At 36.7% G+C, this 17,580-nt stretch overlaps 1 protein-coding gene across 6 annotated transcripts in view; it reads right to left on the bottom strand.

Moving 5' to 3' along the window:
* The window catches only part of LOC115216819 (chitin synthase chs-2-like), a 241,378-nt gene that overhangs the window by 57,979 nt on the left and 165,819 nt on the right, over nucleotides 1-17,580 (bottom strand). For 3 of the 6 annotated variants that reach the window (XM_036506559.1, XM_036506560.1, XM_036506558.1), the window contains exon 3: nucleotides 8,636-8,675. In XM_036506559.1, the coding sequence (XP_036362452.1) occupies nucleotides 8,636-8,647 (12 nt within the window). In that variant the 5' untranslated portion in view covers nucleotides 8,648-8,675. Of the gene's footprint in view, nucleotides 1-2,663; nucleotides 2,874-8,635; nucleotides 8,676-8,937; nucleotides 8,998-15,464; nucleotides 15,586-17,580 lie in introns of those variants that run through there. The other 3 variants (XM_029786403.2, XM_036506561.1, XM_036506556.1) reach the window with 3 other exon arrangements.

The raw sequence follows: 17,580 nt of genomic DNA, 5'->3' as shown, positions 1-17,580 counted from the left end.
CTTGTAAAAGGAAGGGCGCGTTACCTAAAGTAGTCCTCGATACATTATAGCAAAATGAAGAGGAAAGTCATCAGGAACATCTTTTAATAGGTTTGTTGGCTCAAATTTGACCTAAGACCAAACACTGTTGATGGAGGAGATGACGTATCTGTTACATTAGAAGCAGACGTTTGTCAAATACAATGTTATTCGGAAGAAAATACGCTAATTCATTCATTCATTAGCTTTTTTTTATCTCTTTGAAGGGAAAGGTAGAGTCTATAGCCCTTTAGGAGGACTCGAATTTTAGGGGTAGAGGAGAAGGGAGTAAGGCCCGAGGATTTGAATGCCAACAGAAAAGTGTATTCCACTAGAGATATCGAAGGATCAAATGGTGGTGTTAAACCAGGAGAAATATAAAGGTTATCACCCAAGGAGGCCATAGCGGAATTTGAACTGACAACACAAGGTGTCGAAACATATATTGTAAGGCATCCTGTCTGTTGCTCTAACGTTTGCACCACCCAACCACCCTGAAAGATAAACAATTGGAGTGGAATTTGAACTGACAACGGAAAGAGTCGGAACAAATATTGCCAGACATCTTGTCCGACGTTCGAACACTTCGGCTAGACACCCAGAAGGATGAAAAGCAGAGTTGAATTCGTTAGGATTTAAAACAAACGAAACAAAAAGAAAAAAAAACTGAACAAATACTGTTAGGAATTTTGTGATTCTACAAGTCCACTGCCATTTTCCAATAAATTAAAGAACGTAAAGAATAGAACAGATGACATTTTACCACGACTTAAGGCAGCGGGCTGCTAGAACCGTTGGCACACCAGGTCAAATGTATAACGGCAGTTCGTTCATCTTTACCTTCTGATTTCAAACTCAGCCGAGGTCGATTTTGCCATTCATTCTTTCGAAGTTGATAAAATAAGTCTCAGTTACCCCGACTTTTAAATATTCAAATGGCTTCATAGTAATTTTTATATTTTGGCAAAGTCATTTTTCTATTGTTAAATTTCCTACAGAATCTAATCCGCTTCTTGTCATGAATGATCGTAAATATTCAATTATAATTTGTAGTTCAAATAAATTGTCTCTCTCATCAAATTTATAGCCATGGTAAGTATTATTCTTAATAAAACTCACAAATTTGGCTCCACATCCCGTAACTTATGACTTTATAAATGTAATGGTTTCTATTGGAAGTTTCACATCTCTTGGAAATAATTATTTTGATATATATATATACAAGCGATCAAATTAGTTAAGAACACTGTTGGTAACTTATCTTACTTTATTATTATTTTATCTGGAAAATCTTCAATTATATTTTAAAAAAACAAATAAAACTTCGTTATTTCGAAAGATTCTCATCATTTCATTATTTTTCACTTCATGATTCACATTCAAAAGAAACACTTATTTTAGTAACTTTGTAACAATTTTAGTGCTTATTAACCACGAGTCCAACTTATTTACAAGAGGCGGGGATCCTACAAAATAACGTCTCATTGACATTATCTCAATTTACACGTTCTTTCTGGAAACAAGGTGAGCTTTTTTTCGTTCGAGCCGGGTAACATACAGCTTCCACTCCAACGCACACCGGCCTCCGCAACAAGTTTTGAATAAGCTTAACTCCATTCCGCCACTCGCGAAATTTACACGCTTTATTTTCATTTTACTTATAGTCCATTCTCTCGTATTTGGACGGTCCAAAACACATGACGTTCTCTCCACTACGAAGGACACAAGTGGTTGCTCGAAAAGTGATATTCTTAACTGACCCTGGATGCTAGCGTTTCATATATAGGCAGAATATAAACAGACGAAATACTCATCTATCTAATATTGCTGACACTATTTAAATCGGTGAAATTGTGCATCCTTCCGTACGTAGGGGGACTTGACTGTTAAAAGTTAGGGACCTGGATAATGAAGTTTTCTGGTAAGATTAGAAACAAACAACACCTTGGTAAATAATCGATCCATTCAGTCGAAATAAACCACAAAAACATAAAAACAAAAGTGAAGCATCGATAAAATTATTTCGATTTAACTTGTCTTCGACATCGTTTCTTTCAGCAAAATTCGATTGGCAAAAAGAGAAAAAATAAAGCTATCTACTCCTTTCTGCTCTATGTACAAAGCCTGAAACTTTAGAGAAGGGAGAGTTATTTGATTACATCGGCTTGACGGATACTTAGTTTATTGATCCCGAAAAGATGGAAGTCAACCTGGGTGGAATTTGAACTTTCTGGCGTAGTAGCGAATCGGTCCGTTCCCCGCCTCATAATGATGCACTATATTGAAAATACATCTATCGCATAGTTTTGTATATGTAAGAATAACCTCGATGTTATTTGAAATTAATTCGAACAGAGTTTTAAATATATAAGACTGGGTTCGATAGACTTTTAAATATTTAATATATACGAAGTACACCCTCAATAGTGTTTTAAATATATGGGAATGACTTCGATAGTTTTAAATGTATGAGAAGGGGTTCATCAATTTCGTGATCGCTTAATGTTGTGTTTGACCATTTGAGTAAAAGTCTGAAGCAAATAAGCATAGGGATTGTGGTAAAGAAAAGAAATAGCAAAAAAAAAAAAAAAAAGTAAAAAATAATGCAAATTAAATACCGAAATCGATAAAAAAATATCACTTACTTTGATATAATTGAACTGGCAGGCGCCCATAGTTATTATTTTTCCTAATGTCAGTAAACATCCCCACCAGAAGGTAAGAGTTTACGAGACGTATTTAGCTTGGAAATGGTAAGGTTCCATTTACATCTTCCAGATTAGCCATTCACTGGTATGTCAGTAAATATTAGCATATAGAAAAAAAAATCCTATTGTTTATACGTAAGAGTTAAAATAATAAGAAAACAGACAAGAAGACGCAGTAATGTGTAAAGAGAGTGACCACCGAGATTTGCTTATTGTCTGAATAAAATTTGGTTTAGTTTTAAGATTGCTCATGTAAAAATGTCTATTGTGACTAATAACGTTAATAAAAAGAAAAGATGTTAATAATTGCCGAGAAGTGGGTTTTGTTAAGCATTATTAATCATCAACATAGATAATATAAATAAAACAAATATGAGAAGAAATTATGAATTCTACGAAGCAAAACTAATAAAGGAACCATAACCGACTACAACTATTTCCAGCCAAATTTAAATATAACTTAATTTGGCAACAGAACGACAAGGAAGTCTAAATTCAGTCAACGAATCACAACATATTCTCTTTCATTATATATATATATATATATATATATATATATATATATAATATATATATATATATATATATAACTATGCATATATGTCTGTCTGTATATATATATATATATATATAACTATGCATATCTGTCTGTGTGTGTGTATATATATATATATATATATATATATATATATAATATCAATAATTGAGGGTAAAATTAATTAATTAATCAATTTCACCAAGTGTTCAGTATGTAAAGGACCATTTAAGGTGAATTCAAAATATTGCATTATATAATTAGGGCTTAGTAAAATAAATTACTTTGCCACATACTGAACTTAGTAGAAATAGCAGCCAAAAAATTTTTTTTAGCTATTTCTACTACTTAAAGAAAATTTCTCTCAGATAATGTTTACTCCAGACAGCTCACGAAGGTTTGGAGGTAAATACAGAAAAATATCACAAGTACATAGATCGTTTGAGTACGTCAACGTTTCAAGATTAGCCAAATAAAATCAGCATTTCTTTCGTTGACGTACTCAAACGATCTATGTACTTGTGATATTTTTCTGTATTTACCTCCAAACCTTCGTGAGCTGTCTGGAGTAAACATTATCTGAGAGAAATTTTCTTTAAGTAGTAGAAATAGCTAAAAAAATTTTTTGGCTGCTATTTCTACTAAGTTCAGTATGTGGCAAAGTAATTTATTTTACTAAGCCCTAATTATATAATATATATATATAAAACTATGAATATATGTCTGTATATATATATATATATATATATAAAACTATGAATATATGTCTGTATATATATATATATAACTACGCATATATGTCTGTGTATGCATATATATATATATATATATTTCCTTACATTGTCAGTAAATCTGTTTCTTTCAATTATTATTATAATTATTTAGTTTATTCATCACCTAGATCCTATATAACTGTATCGAATTACTACTACACACGTATGCATGCATATGTAAAGAAAACATATGTACGCAAATTCGCAGAATTTACGTATATATATATATATATATATATATATATATATTTCACATTCAAATGCGATCATTGACTTGACCTTGGTGTAAATCATTTGAGACCGGTCAGTAAATGTGCGGTTTTGGGGTGGGTTATACGCCTCTTTCAAATTGCACGTTTTGCTTTCAACACACAATCTCGATCAAATCATTTATCCGGAAAGTTCACCGATATATACACACACATACACATACTAACGACTTCCGATTTTTACCTTATTCTAGAGTGTAGCTATCTACACTTGAATCGTTATTTAGTTTTACCTATCCAACCTTGTCCTGTTCTCCTACTATATAATCGTTTATATATATATATATATAAAAAACTCAACTTGTGTGTGTGTGTGTGTTTAACTTCCCGGAACATCTCCTCCTAGCCAACAAATCGTAGAACCACAAAAAATGGGTCACTTAAAGTTTAGGCGAATGAAAATTGAACTGCGCTTTGAATTGAATGTGACCATTTTGCAAAACCGGGCAATACTGCTAGTATATATATATATATCTGTATTCGGTATGTTATATAAGTAAGTTATAAATTGATCTGGTATATTGAAACGGTCTCTTCATGGCTGCTTGGTTTTATTTTTTTCAATATATTCTCTCCTTTCACATGAAATACAAATACTTGAGACTGTATATTCCACATAAAAGAAATAATCTTACCGAATTCTGCCGTTTATTTATAATTACAGTTATATTGTATACCCTCAGGGACATTTCTATGTTTGCTCCACATAGAAGAAATAAAGGCCATGTATCTTTCACTAAAGCTACATGCGACTATCTTAGGTAAAAGGTCATTAAATAATGTAGACTTCGATTGAGGGTGTGGTTACTGCTGGAACATCTTTAATGATGGGCCTACTCGATAAAGAATAAATAAGAATAAACGTATTGGAAGAGAGATTATAAGTGGAATACGTCCCCAGGACAATCCTGTCTCAAGTCCTGGAACTCGGTTATCAGGTTTTCATGATGTATGACCGACCGAGATTATAACATTCCTCCTTGATGGGAGGTCAGTCCGTCGCACAGATAGTCACTTAAAACAGAGTCGGCTGGAGCAGCGTGATATGAAGTGTTTTGCTCAAGAACACAGCGCACCGCTCGGTCCGGAAATCGAAACTATGACCTTACTGTCATGAATGCAACATCAGAACAACTGTTATAGAAAGTGGGTATTTACTAAGACATTCACCAGCATTTAAATGGGACTGTGAGATCGCTAGTTTTTTCCCACTATAGAGTCTTATTCACTTGTATTTAATTATATTTCAAGCCATCCCTGATCAAGCAGGTCTCAGTCGTTCCTGCTTTCAGACTGCATCGTGTACTACGATATCTAATACTTCGTTAACATGGAATGGAGCAAATTGAGGAGGAGATTTGACTGTCATTGCTAATAAGTCGTGCATCCTAGTTTCAGATCCGACGTTGACTTCCTTGTCTTTGCTTAACGGACCAATGTAAAGTTTGTGTGCTGCCTAGAAATAATGGATTGCGTTGATAATTTCATGAATTAACTAGAGCAAAGGGGGTATATTAGTCCGTGTACCTTTAAATGGAAAAGCGAATCATTGCACGGAACACAAAATACCACACACTCGCCACACACGCAGCAATCGACATCGTTTGTACAGACGGCCAACGTTTATTTCATCGAGCGGATATTTAACCGACGCGGATAGGAGATAATAGGCGTATAGTCAAATGAATATCCGAATAGATTTATGCCCGACATAGCATTCATTATACAAGTAAATGACCGAAACGATAGCTTGCAAATCTGTTCATTTTAATATTCATGCAAATTATAACGTAACATATTTTTTATTAATTCTAAAGTCACACTCAGTAATGTACTTTTGACAGAAACCATCACCGGCCTTCTGAAACAATCAGCATTAATTTCTCTAATTGTCACTAAACAGTGGATGGCTGCTTGTCTAATCTTTTATCTACGCCACAAAACCAACATTAGCAATTTCAAAAAGACCACAATGCTGTCATTATTCAAAAGCAAATTAAGGCAGCGAGCTGGCAGAAACGGTAGCACACCGGGCAAAATGCTAAACGGTATATCTTCTGTCCTCATGTTCTGAGTTCAAATTCCGTCGAGACCGACTTTGCCTTTTATCCTTTTGGGGTCGATAAATTAAGTACCAGTTACGTACTAGGGGTTGATATAATCGACTTAATCTGTTTGTCTGTCCTTGTTTGTCCTCTCTATGTTTAGCCCCTTGTGGGTAGTAAAGAAATAGGTTTTTCATCTGTCTTTATGTTCTGAGTTCAAATTCCGCCGAAGTCAACTTTGCCTTTCTTCTTTCGGGGTCGATTAAATAAATACAGGTTACGCACTGGGATCGATATAATTGACTTAATCTCTTTGTCTATCCTTGTTTGTCCCCTCTATGTTTAGCACCTTGTGGGCAATAAAGAAATCAGAAACGTTAGCAAGCCGGGCGAAAAGTTAAGTAGCATTTCATCTGTCTTTACATTCTGAGTTGAAATTCCTCAGAGGTCGACTTTGCCTTTCATCCTTACGGGGTCGATAAATTAAGTAATAGTTGCTTACTGAAGTCAGCCTAATCGACTGTCCCTCTCCCTCAAAATTACGGGCCTTGGGCAGACAAAATTATTCAAAAGGAAATTTTACTTTTAAGCTTATGACATTCATATGAATAAAATAGGAAGCCTTTACATGCTGGGTTTGATGAACAAAGAGATAATCCATCACGTTGACGATACTAATGCAAAGAGAGTTGTGGGATGCGATTATAAGCAAAAGACATTATTGTTTAGCGAGAGGCGAGTAATCATTCGCCCCAAATATATATTACACGAAACTTGTCTTTGAAGACGGTACATAATATATAAGAGCCAAACAGCTAAAAGAAGTGACACCGACTGTTATAATAATATAAAAGAAAATTACATCTTTGAGTACCCATTTGATGCTGCAAGTACTCTTCATTATTCTTTTTAGATGCTGATTGGTGTCTGACTTCACGAAGATCTAGTAGCAATTTCAAACAAACAAAAGCAAAAAGACAGAGAAAGAGACAGACGGATAACACACAGTCTACAAACATACATTTTTTCTGGCCTTTCTCCATTCCCCTTCCATGTACAATCACCTTTCTCCTCTGCCTACACTGCACATAATTCTCTTTCGTATTACTCCCTCTGTTAAAAAATAAGAAACACCCTGCCCAAAGCCAAGTCAAGATAAAAAGACACAAGCAAATCACGTGACCGCTTGTGTCTTTTTAGACACGATGGTGAATAAACAATTTTTTCTACTATTGGTACAAAGTTTGAACTTTGAGGGGAGGGCGCCAGTCAATTAATCGACACCCGTACACAATTAGTACTGATTTAATCGACTCCGAAAGGATGAAAGGCAAAGTCGACCTCGGCGGAATTTGAACTCAGAACGTAACGGCAGACGAAATACCTGTTTATTTATTACCCACAAGGGGCTACACACAGAGGGGACGAACAAGGACAGACAAACGGATTAAGTCGATTATATCGACCCCAGTACGTAACTGGTACTTATTTAATTGACCCCGAAAGGATAAAGGGCAAAGTCGACCTCGGCGGAATTTGAACTCAGAACGTGACGGCAGACGAAATACCGCAAAGAATTTCGCCCGGCGTGCTAACATTTCTTATTTCTTCATTGCCCACAAGAGGCTAAACATAGAGGGGACAAATAAGGACAGGCAAAGGGATTAAGTCGATTACATCGACCCCAGTGCGTAACTGGTACTTATTTAATCGACCCCGAAAGGATGAAAGGTTAAGTAGACCTCGGCGGAATTTGAACTCAGAACGTAGCGGTAGACAAAATACCGCTAAAAATTTCGACTAGCGTGCTAACGATTCTGCCAGTTCGCCGCCTTAGTGGTGAATACATAATACTAAAAATATTTCTTCCAACTCCGTCATTACGTTCCGAGTTCAAATTCCGCTGAGGTCGACTGTGCCTTTCAGCCTTTCGGGGTCGAAAAATTAAATGCCAGTTGCGTACTGGAGTCGATCTAACTGACTGGCCTCCTACCCCAAAATTTCGAGTCTTGTGCCTAGAGTAAAAAAGAATATTTTCAGAAATGTTAACTAATGCGTATTTCACAAACTACATATTGTATTGTAATACTGGAATGCGAATACGCCCCAAGAGGACAGCTTGAATTTTACCCTACCTATTTTATATAATTTAACTCAGCTATACATGGCTTAAAGTTTCCAGCTGTCGATGTAATTTGATCAACTTCAGCAAGCTGTTGAAACGAACTAATGGAGTTAACCACTGGAAATTTAAAATGACGGGAAAAAAAAAATAAACGTTACGTACCTCAAAATTCATCTTATTTCTTACGTTTCGATATCAGAACCTTCAAAGAAAATCAAATAAAATTGTTACAAAATTTGAACTTACAAAAGCATAAGTATCATAGCACTACTGATATCGGCACTAAGAAAATGCTAGGTAATGACCCAAAGAATACGATTGTGAATACAAGAGGTCGAAATGGGGTTCCTCCGAAGGAATTACCAAAAATCTATCTTCCCCCAGTACGTAGCTGGTACCTACTTTATTGATCTTTTTATAACCAAGCAGGATGTGTCTGGGAGATCACTTCAAATGCGTGAAAGAACTGGAAAATCTCTCCCAATTCATTCCCTACTGTCTAAGAAGACGACTCTTTTTAGATATTGTGTCCTAGTTGTATAGTGTTTGGAATAAAAACAACGGGATAATCAGGGTTAATATGTCTTTGATTAAAGGTTTGCTCAATCATGGCCGCTACTGGTACATGGTTACATATTATACGACGACAAAAAAAAAAATTGACTGAATTTACTCAAAGTATATCACTGTCCTCATTTTGATTTCGGTTACAGAAAAAAATTCAACCCTTGCACGGTATGCCGCCGTCATCGAGGGCTGTCGACATCTTGTATTGGCAAGATTTTAGGCCAAAGGTCTTGCAAGACGACAATCTGTGACAAACACCTTTACATCTGAATGGGCCCTGTCAACGTGAAAAGAATTGTCTCAGCTTAGGATACACCGAAATGGAACCCACAACATTACTGCCATAAACCCAGCAATTTAATAGTCTACGCTTTTTCACAGAACGTTTAGAGGCTGAATAAATATTGCAAATTATATAGCTTGGAATTCTTTCTTTTTTTTTAAGTCTTTGACTTAGTTTGTAGGACTGGCAGTCCTAGCAATGCTAAATTGTAGTTATATACAGAGTCTGGTTTAGTGCTAGGATTTCTGGTTTATAAAGACTAATAAATCTTAATATGAAGTATTGAATGATGAAGACCTATTAAGCTTTGAAGTATTTTTGCCTCGGGAGTCCTTTTGATCATAGCTGATCTGAGTGTTTCAGAGTCAGGCATCACCATTATAAAAGGAGTCAACCAGTGAAGACAATTGAAGCGAAATTTGAAGTTAGAATGTAAATGGCGTGTAAGTAAATACCACATGACATTTGTTTTAAAGAATTAAAAGAGTAAATGCAGCTCTATGAGTCGATGGAAACGACTGAAAGAAGTTATCCTCAAACCGGAGGCTTTCGATAGAAAGCAAAAAGAAATGGTTAGGTGGTATTAAACAGAGTATGTCAACCGTTTTGCTGAGCTTCTACGTAGTTTCTGTATAGCGAACTTCAATCAAAAGATTTTGGTCAGCTCGGGGCTATAGAGGACATTTACCAAAAATTGTCACGCAATAAAACTGAAGCCGAAAGCAATATCCACTTAATCATTCATTATTATATATGCCAAGCACAATAGTAATATACAATCCAGTCATTTGCACAGAGATATGCGAGATTTAGATTCGTTTCAACATTTCACATGAGCAAAAATTGAGAAGAAATTGATTTTTGAAATAAAATGTTAAACTAGGCGCAGGTATGACTGTGTCATGTGGTTTCAGTTTCGGACTTACTGAGTCGTACATTGAAATATAAAACGTTTCAATTATCTCAATTTTCTTAAAAGAAAGCAAGGCTGCCAGACGGCAATGTACCACAGGAATGATATACAACATGGCTACAACTATCGCGATTTCAACCAATTCATTGCACCAGCTAACATTGATATTTGAGAGTCAGGGCCAAATCCAAAATGCTCGACCCCAAATTGAACCACGCAATTAGCCCATTATAAGTATGCAATACTGTTAACAGTTTGTCCTGTTGTCTAGACGCAAGCGGTCAATTTATTTTCGGTTTAATCTTTGCTCATAGAATGTCCGTCAAATTCTGTCCAGCATTCACTAGCACGATACCGTTACGTATTCCGCATAGGCGAATGCCACATCTTTGTATCCAGATTCTAGCACAATAAAAAAAAGAGAAAAACGCTCAAGTGTTCTAGCACATACTAGATAGTGTCAATACTATACTACCAATACTACAAGCGGGGAGAATAGACATCCTTGAGTATCGGATCATGTTAATTAACCCGGATCACACAAGAGATACACTTATACCTTTCTTTAAAGTGTACAGCTCCAATGTTTAACCTGAAATACAAAACCAGTCCATTAATACCAGAAAAGCTTATAGTACCAAATGCACTTGAGAAGCCAAAAGATCGTCAATTCCTGTATTGTGGTGACCGGAACAATGTCTTTGAGCTTGATTTCTAAGATATGTAAACATTGACGACCATTTCATTGGCTTTAAGTAAGATAAGGGTCGAAGGTCATACAAACTGAATCGTTAAAATATGAAAATCAAAAACAAATCTTAAGGAATAGTTCACAAACTTGTAAAGTTATTAATAATTGGTATTAGATATTTAAAAATTAATTTACTGACACACAAACAAAATAGGGATGGAAAGGCCTATGAAACGACAAATATTGATTGAATGGCAGTAGAAATATTATTAGCGATACCAACAGGGTGAAATGTTTGTTTCATTACTATAGTGGGTCAACCTAGGAGGAACAGATCTTTGCGGTAATGTCTAACAAAATATATTGTGCCGTCATTTTCCGAACAGTGTTGAAAGTAAATTTCGTTCCACAAACATCACACACGTAATTAATATTACGCTCTGAACTCGCCTAACTCGAAACAAATGGTTATTAAGTGAAATCATGTAGACATTCTTTTATTCTCTTGTTTCAGCCCATAGGTTGTGGCCATGCTGGAGCACCGACAGTAGAAAAATATTCACCATAGCACCAGTGGAATATATATATATATATATATATATATATATACATGCATGCGTATGTTGCGTTTGTCTGCCCTCCAAAGTTTGAAAACTGATGCTAGTTTGTTCACATCCAATAACTCGCGGTTCGGCAAAAGAGACCGATAGAATAAGCACTGGGACCGATTCGTTCGGTGCCTCAGCTTGGTCGCAGTTTAGTAACCGAAACCAGTATAAAGAAAAGTACATCAGATGTTACAATGGGAGCCTATACTCACAACAAAAGATTTCGTGGAAGGCCTCATGTTATATACATCAAGCAATTATTACCAGAAGATATCGGAAAATCTGTTGTCATGAGCGATAGGAACATTCTATTTCAATTGTAGAACCTGAAGAAAATCATGTTTCCGAGGGACATTATTTTATGTTGACGCCACCTGAAAATCCCCGAATAAATAGAATCGTTGTATGAAGATTAATGAGAATCGTCTGTGGAGTTTGAACCGTATTTTTTGTTAGACACGAAAAGAGATTTTAAGCAGAAGTGAAATGACAGTTTCTACTAAAGGCTCAAAATTTGAAGTTTTGTGGGAGTTGGGACTAATCGATTCCATCGATCCCAGTACACAACTAGTACTTATTTTATCGACCCCCAAAAGGATGAAAGGTAGATGCAGGGGCATTTGGACGGCAGTGGAACGGAGGCATTTGAGCAAAAAGCCGCTAAGCATTTCATCCGACAAATATATATGTGACGTTGATCTCACCGCCCCGCTTATAATATTCTTTCCTGCCATAGGCACTGGGACAGAATTTTTTTTTGTGGGGACCTAATCGATGACATCCCCCAGTGTTCAACTGGTACTTAATCTATCGACCCCGAAAGCATGAAACGCGAAGTCGACTTCGGTGGCATTTGAAACCAGAACGTAAAGACGAACGAAATTTCGTTAAGCATTTCATACGGTGTGCTAACAATTGTCGCAGGTCGTTGCCTTCAACAGACAACAAATATAAACATGACGTTGATCTCCCCTTCCCCGTTTATGATATTCTTTTCTAGTATAGGTGCAGGGACTAAAAACTTTGGGGGTGGGGTTGGGCTTACTAATCGATTACATCGACACCAGTTTTTAACTGGTACTTATTTTATTGACCCCAAATGATGAAAGGCAATGTCGAACAGCTGATGAGACTCGAACCTAGGAATATATTTGTAGGAGTTCAGCTAAAGTAAATCACAACGAAGAGTGTAACCTATACATGGTCACCCCATCTGTTAGAAATAGCAGTCAAAAGGCTAGAAAAAATTAAACCCTAAAATATTCTTTTCTACTCTTGGCACAAGGCTCGAAATTTGTGGGGAGGGATCCAGTCGATTAGATCGATGCCAGTATGCAACTGGTACTTAATTTATCGACCCCGAAAGGATGAAAGATCTCAGTGGAATTTGAACTGAGAACGTAAAGACAAACGAAACACCGCTAAGCATTTCGCCCGCTGTGCTAACGTTTCTGCCAGCTCGACACCTTAGAAACCCTAAAATAGTGAAACATTGTTTCTGAGATCGAAACCGGATCGATGAGAGTCAAAAGTTTTTCATCATTGTTGTGCAGTGTAAGAGATGAGGATCTAAAGAGTAATATACCAATAAGGGAAACTGATACATGGTCGTCCTATTTATTAAAATAGCAACGAGATCTCCCTCATATCACATCGCATCAGCTTTAAGACGAAGACAAATATAATGCGATTGAAGCAAATATTAAGACTTCTTCTGCTAAGAATGTTGTCGAAAGATCTGTTTTATAGACAATAATTTGAAACGAAAATGAATATGAAAGTTAAAAACTAAAACTATTTTGGGTGAGGTAAATAAGATTGTGTGATGTTCAGGTCTTTATCATGATCCAAATCAGAGTAACCGTAGTTAACTTCTTTCAGTCGGGAATTGAAACCAGCCCAGAGTCAGGTACACCTGAAGAATTTATTCCTTTGTTTTTTTGTATGGTCAACCATTATGTCTCCACTCTTTGCCAAATGAAGACTCGCGGCGCGCAGTAGTTACGGTGTTGCACTCGCAATCGTAAAAATTGTGGTTTCGATTCTCAGACCGGGGCGGATGTTGTGTTGTTGAGCAAATCACTTCGTTTCACATTGCTCCAGTCCACTCAACTGTAAGTTAGTTCTAGTAATATTTGGGAAGTTAACCCTGCAAGGGACCAGCATCGTGTCCGGTGGAAGTGCGAAGTTTGAGGTCTTGGTTACTCTTTCGTCGTGGAAACCGGGTAAAACATCGGCCCATGATAAATCTAAGTCTTATTTGTCTGGTATTACCTTTTACGAATAATGACGGGTGAAACCTACAATGGGCAGGAATTGAACCTGATAAAATGTATGATCAAAGTGGAGTTCTTGCTTAACCTTGATGTTACCCTTCATCAAGAATAACTACTTTCTTGACAGTTTATTTCGAACGATATTATCCAAGGCATTCTTCCTTTTCAAGACATGTAAAGTATGATTTGAGGGGGTGGGTTAGCAGCTAATTGTAAGAGGTAGAGTCACTATGCAGATATCGTTTACCTTTGTCGTGTTTCAGTCACTGGGATGCGGCCCTGATGGGGAGGGGGGTAACCTTCAAAAGGTTTAGACAAACAAAGCGATCCCAGTACTTTTTTTAAGGCCGATACTTATTCTATCGATCGCTTTTGCCCGAAGCGTTAAGTTACGTGCATGTAAACTAACATCGGTCGCTAAGTGATGCGGGGATGGGAGAAACGCAAACACGAAGCCTCTCCTACATAAATATATTCGAGGGCTTCCACGCAGTTTCCGTCCGCCAAATTTACAAGGCTCGGGGCTGCATTAGAAGACAGCCGACCGAGTTGCTAAGCAATGGAAGTGAACCCGAAATTGTGGGATTACAAAGCGAGCTTCTTTGACACAGAGCCATGATTGCCGCTAGAAAGATATCAGAGAAAAGATCAAACAAGAAAAATAACAACAAAAAAACATATGAAACATTTTCAACAATAATTTGTGCTTGAACAGTTATAGGTTCAGGGTCTACTGGCAACGTTCATTGATGTAAAAATATATTTCCTAATCTGATTAATTAGAGATTTCGAATGTTGACGCAAGAAAATATCACCATTACTAAATATCGTAAGGCAGGGAGCTAACAGAATCGTTAGCATGCCGGTCAAAGTGCTAATTGGCATTTCGTCCTTCTTCATGTTCCGAGTTCAAATTCCACCGAGGTCGACTTTGCTTTCCATCTTTTTCGGGTTTGATAAAATAATTACCAGTTGATTACTGAAGGTCGATGTAATCGAATTACCCTTCTTAAATTGCTGGCGTTGTGCTAAAATTTGAAACCAATACCGTTCCATATTTGTAATGTTGTGATTTAGTGCATTTGCGACATTAAGGGAAAACAATAAAGAACTCCATTCGTGGAGTTATACATCATTGCGAACGTCGGAATGAATCTAACCTTGCCACGCTGGACATTAGTATGTACTGTTTATGTATAGAATTTGAGTTTCACTCATGCGCGAAATCATGAAGTTACCGTGAAAGATTTCAACATTAAGTTCTTAAATAGTTGTAAATGCAAAGAGAATCACCAAAATAGCAAAGAATTATTGAGACGTTTTGTGTATGTATGTGTTGAATGGACAATTTCACGAGTAATGTAAGTTAAATATATAATGAGGATCAGGTTTTAAATATTCGAAATTCCCACAAATAATTAATCTAAATTGTAGATGATCTGATATAAGTTTCGTGTAAAATAAGAAATATGCAGTTACTAATTAAAATAGAGTAAAAAAAAAACAAGCGAACAAAAGCTATGATTATTTATCCTCATACATGAATAATGATTAAAAAAAAGATAAATGTTATGAATTAAATGTTTGATTTTATGTGTCAGAGTGTGCACAGGTAAGAACAGTCTAATGAAATAACTTAATCATCTACTTTACCTGGCATCATTGAAATTTTAAAAGGTATATCGGACCATCTTATCCCAGCGTGTAGCTTCTTTGGTTTGAAGTAATGATCTGGACGCGATTATAAAACAAACTAAAATCTCAAATTGTCAGTGGGATTTTGTGGTCGTGGTGGGATTTTGTGGTCGTGGTGGTAATGGAGGTGGTGGTCAGATGTGGGTGCGGTGAGTAGGCGTACTAGTTGTTAGCTGTTTCTTACTTCCTTTTTCTTTTCCTTTATTAATGTTGTGATGCATGGGGCGTGCGAGAGAAGACCGAAGGTGAGTTGTTCAAATATTTAACCCACAGCAGCAGCAACAACAACAATAATAATAACATTAATAATACTGATAATAATAATACTTTGTTTATTAGCTACCGGTATTTGAAAGATACAATAAGATCCAAAGTTTAGCAGGTTCTTCCAAAGACATTTATATGTGTGTGTGTAGTGGTGATAGGGGTTGGGGTGGGACAAACAAGTTATAGCAAAGTAGGCTGAAGGGTGAAAAACGTTATACAATTAAATAGGTGTAAGTTAAAATCTGTAATTATCCTGTTATCGTACTATTAATTTCAGCCAGAGGCTGTGGCCATGCTTGGGCTGCGTAGAATAATATTAAAGATACCTAACAGTACAACAATTGAAACAAAATATACTCGAAATATAATTAATAAAACAATAGCAAAAAAAAAAACAGGGTTCTCGCTAACAAATGAGTTACAAATCACTGGCTAAATCGAGTTTAGAACCCTCATCAGTATTGTTCGTACTGCAGCTACGCACAGTACAAGGTGAGCGTAAACAATTCCTTTGTGGGCTGTTGTAGGAAACAACCCATGCCTTCAGGTGTAGGTTGTTTTATTTTATCATTATTACCTTTTATTTTTACTAACATCCTCTCCTTTGAGTGTTTTCATGTTCCAGCCTTAGTGTTTTTCTTTAGTGTTCCACATTCGCACTCCCTGCAAAACTGTCGCATCACAAATGTATTATTTTTACCCAACAGATCTTCGTTTGATGTTCAAAGCATTATGATTTCATCGTTCTTAGTCATCATCATCATTGATGTTCTAAAGAAGGGTGTCATTGCTGTTCTGATGCAGGTGCCCTTCCACACTTTACTTCTCTTTTTTGGGCTTCTTTTTTTCTCCTTTCCTCCTGGTAAGTTTTCTTCGACAGTTTACCCTCTACCTTTTACTTGTTTCAGTCATTAGAATGCGGCCATGAACAAAGTCTCTCCCCATGTTGGACCGCTGCACACTACACTTTTTCTTTCATTCTCTATTTATTTTTTTCTTATTCCTTTCTATTGAAGAGCGTAGGCTGGAAACGTAAACGTAAAATACTTTCTCACTTTCCTGTGCGTGAAAGTAAAACATTTGCTTGTTGTTTCTATACCTGTCTTCGTATTTTGCTATTCAATAAATTTGAACTACATATATATATATATATATATATATACTATGATGTTCTTTCAACTTCTGTATACCATATCCACTCACAAAGCTTTAATTGATTCAAACCTAAAATAAAAGACACTTGCTCAAGATGCCATGCAGTGGGACTGAACCCAGAACCATGTGGTTGGGAATACCACACAGCCTCACCGGTATGGAGGTAGTTTATTTTCATGTTCCCATCAATTCCTCTTCGTCATAAAGCAATGGAATACTGTTGCTGTCTCCTTCTTCTTCTTATCAGGATTCACGCCATTAGTCACAAATAATAATCTCTAATTCGAGCCTACTCTAAGCTACTAAGAATGCGTGTGGCAACTTGAAGATCCACCCACCACACGCGATAGACGGTGTCTTCGAACGGGTGGAGAGCTGAATCATCCTAGCAATCTAGACTAGGGTCTGAAAGTTTACCACACCATAGTGGGTTAAACCATGGTTCCTCTGCTTTGTGGCAGAAGTAGGAAGAAAGAGTGAGAGAAACTTGTGGTGACAGAGTACAGCGGGATTCACCACTACCTCACGCCGGAGCCTCGAGGAACTTAAGTGTTTTTGCTCAATAAACACTCACAATGCCCGGTCTGGGAATCGAAACCGCGTTCTTACGACCGCGATTCCGCTGCTCTAACCACTGGGCCATTGCGCCTCC

The sequence above is a fragment of the Octopus sinensis genome, linkage group LG10, assembly GCF_006345805.1.
Source record: "Octopus sinensis linkage group LG10, ASM634580v1, whole genome shotgun sequence".
NCBI classification, from domain to species: domain Eukaryota; kingdom Metazoa; phylum Mollusca; class Cephalopoda; order Octopoda; family Octopodidae; genus Octopus; species Octopus sinensis.
The sequence above is the reverse complement of the archived record's forward strand: the minus strand, read 5'-3'. Positions and strand labels throughout refer to the sequence as shown.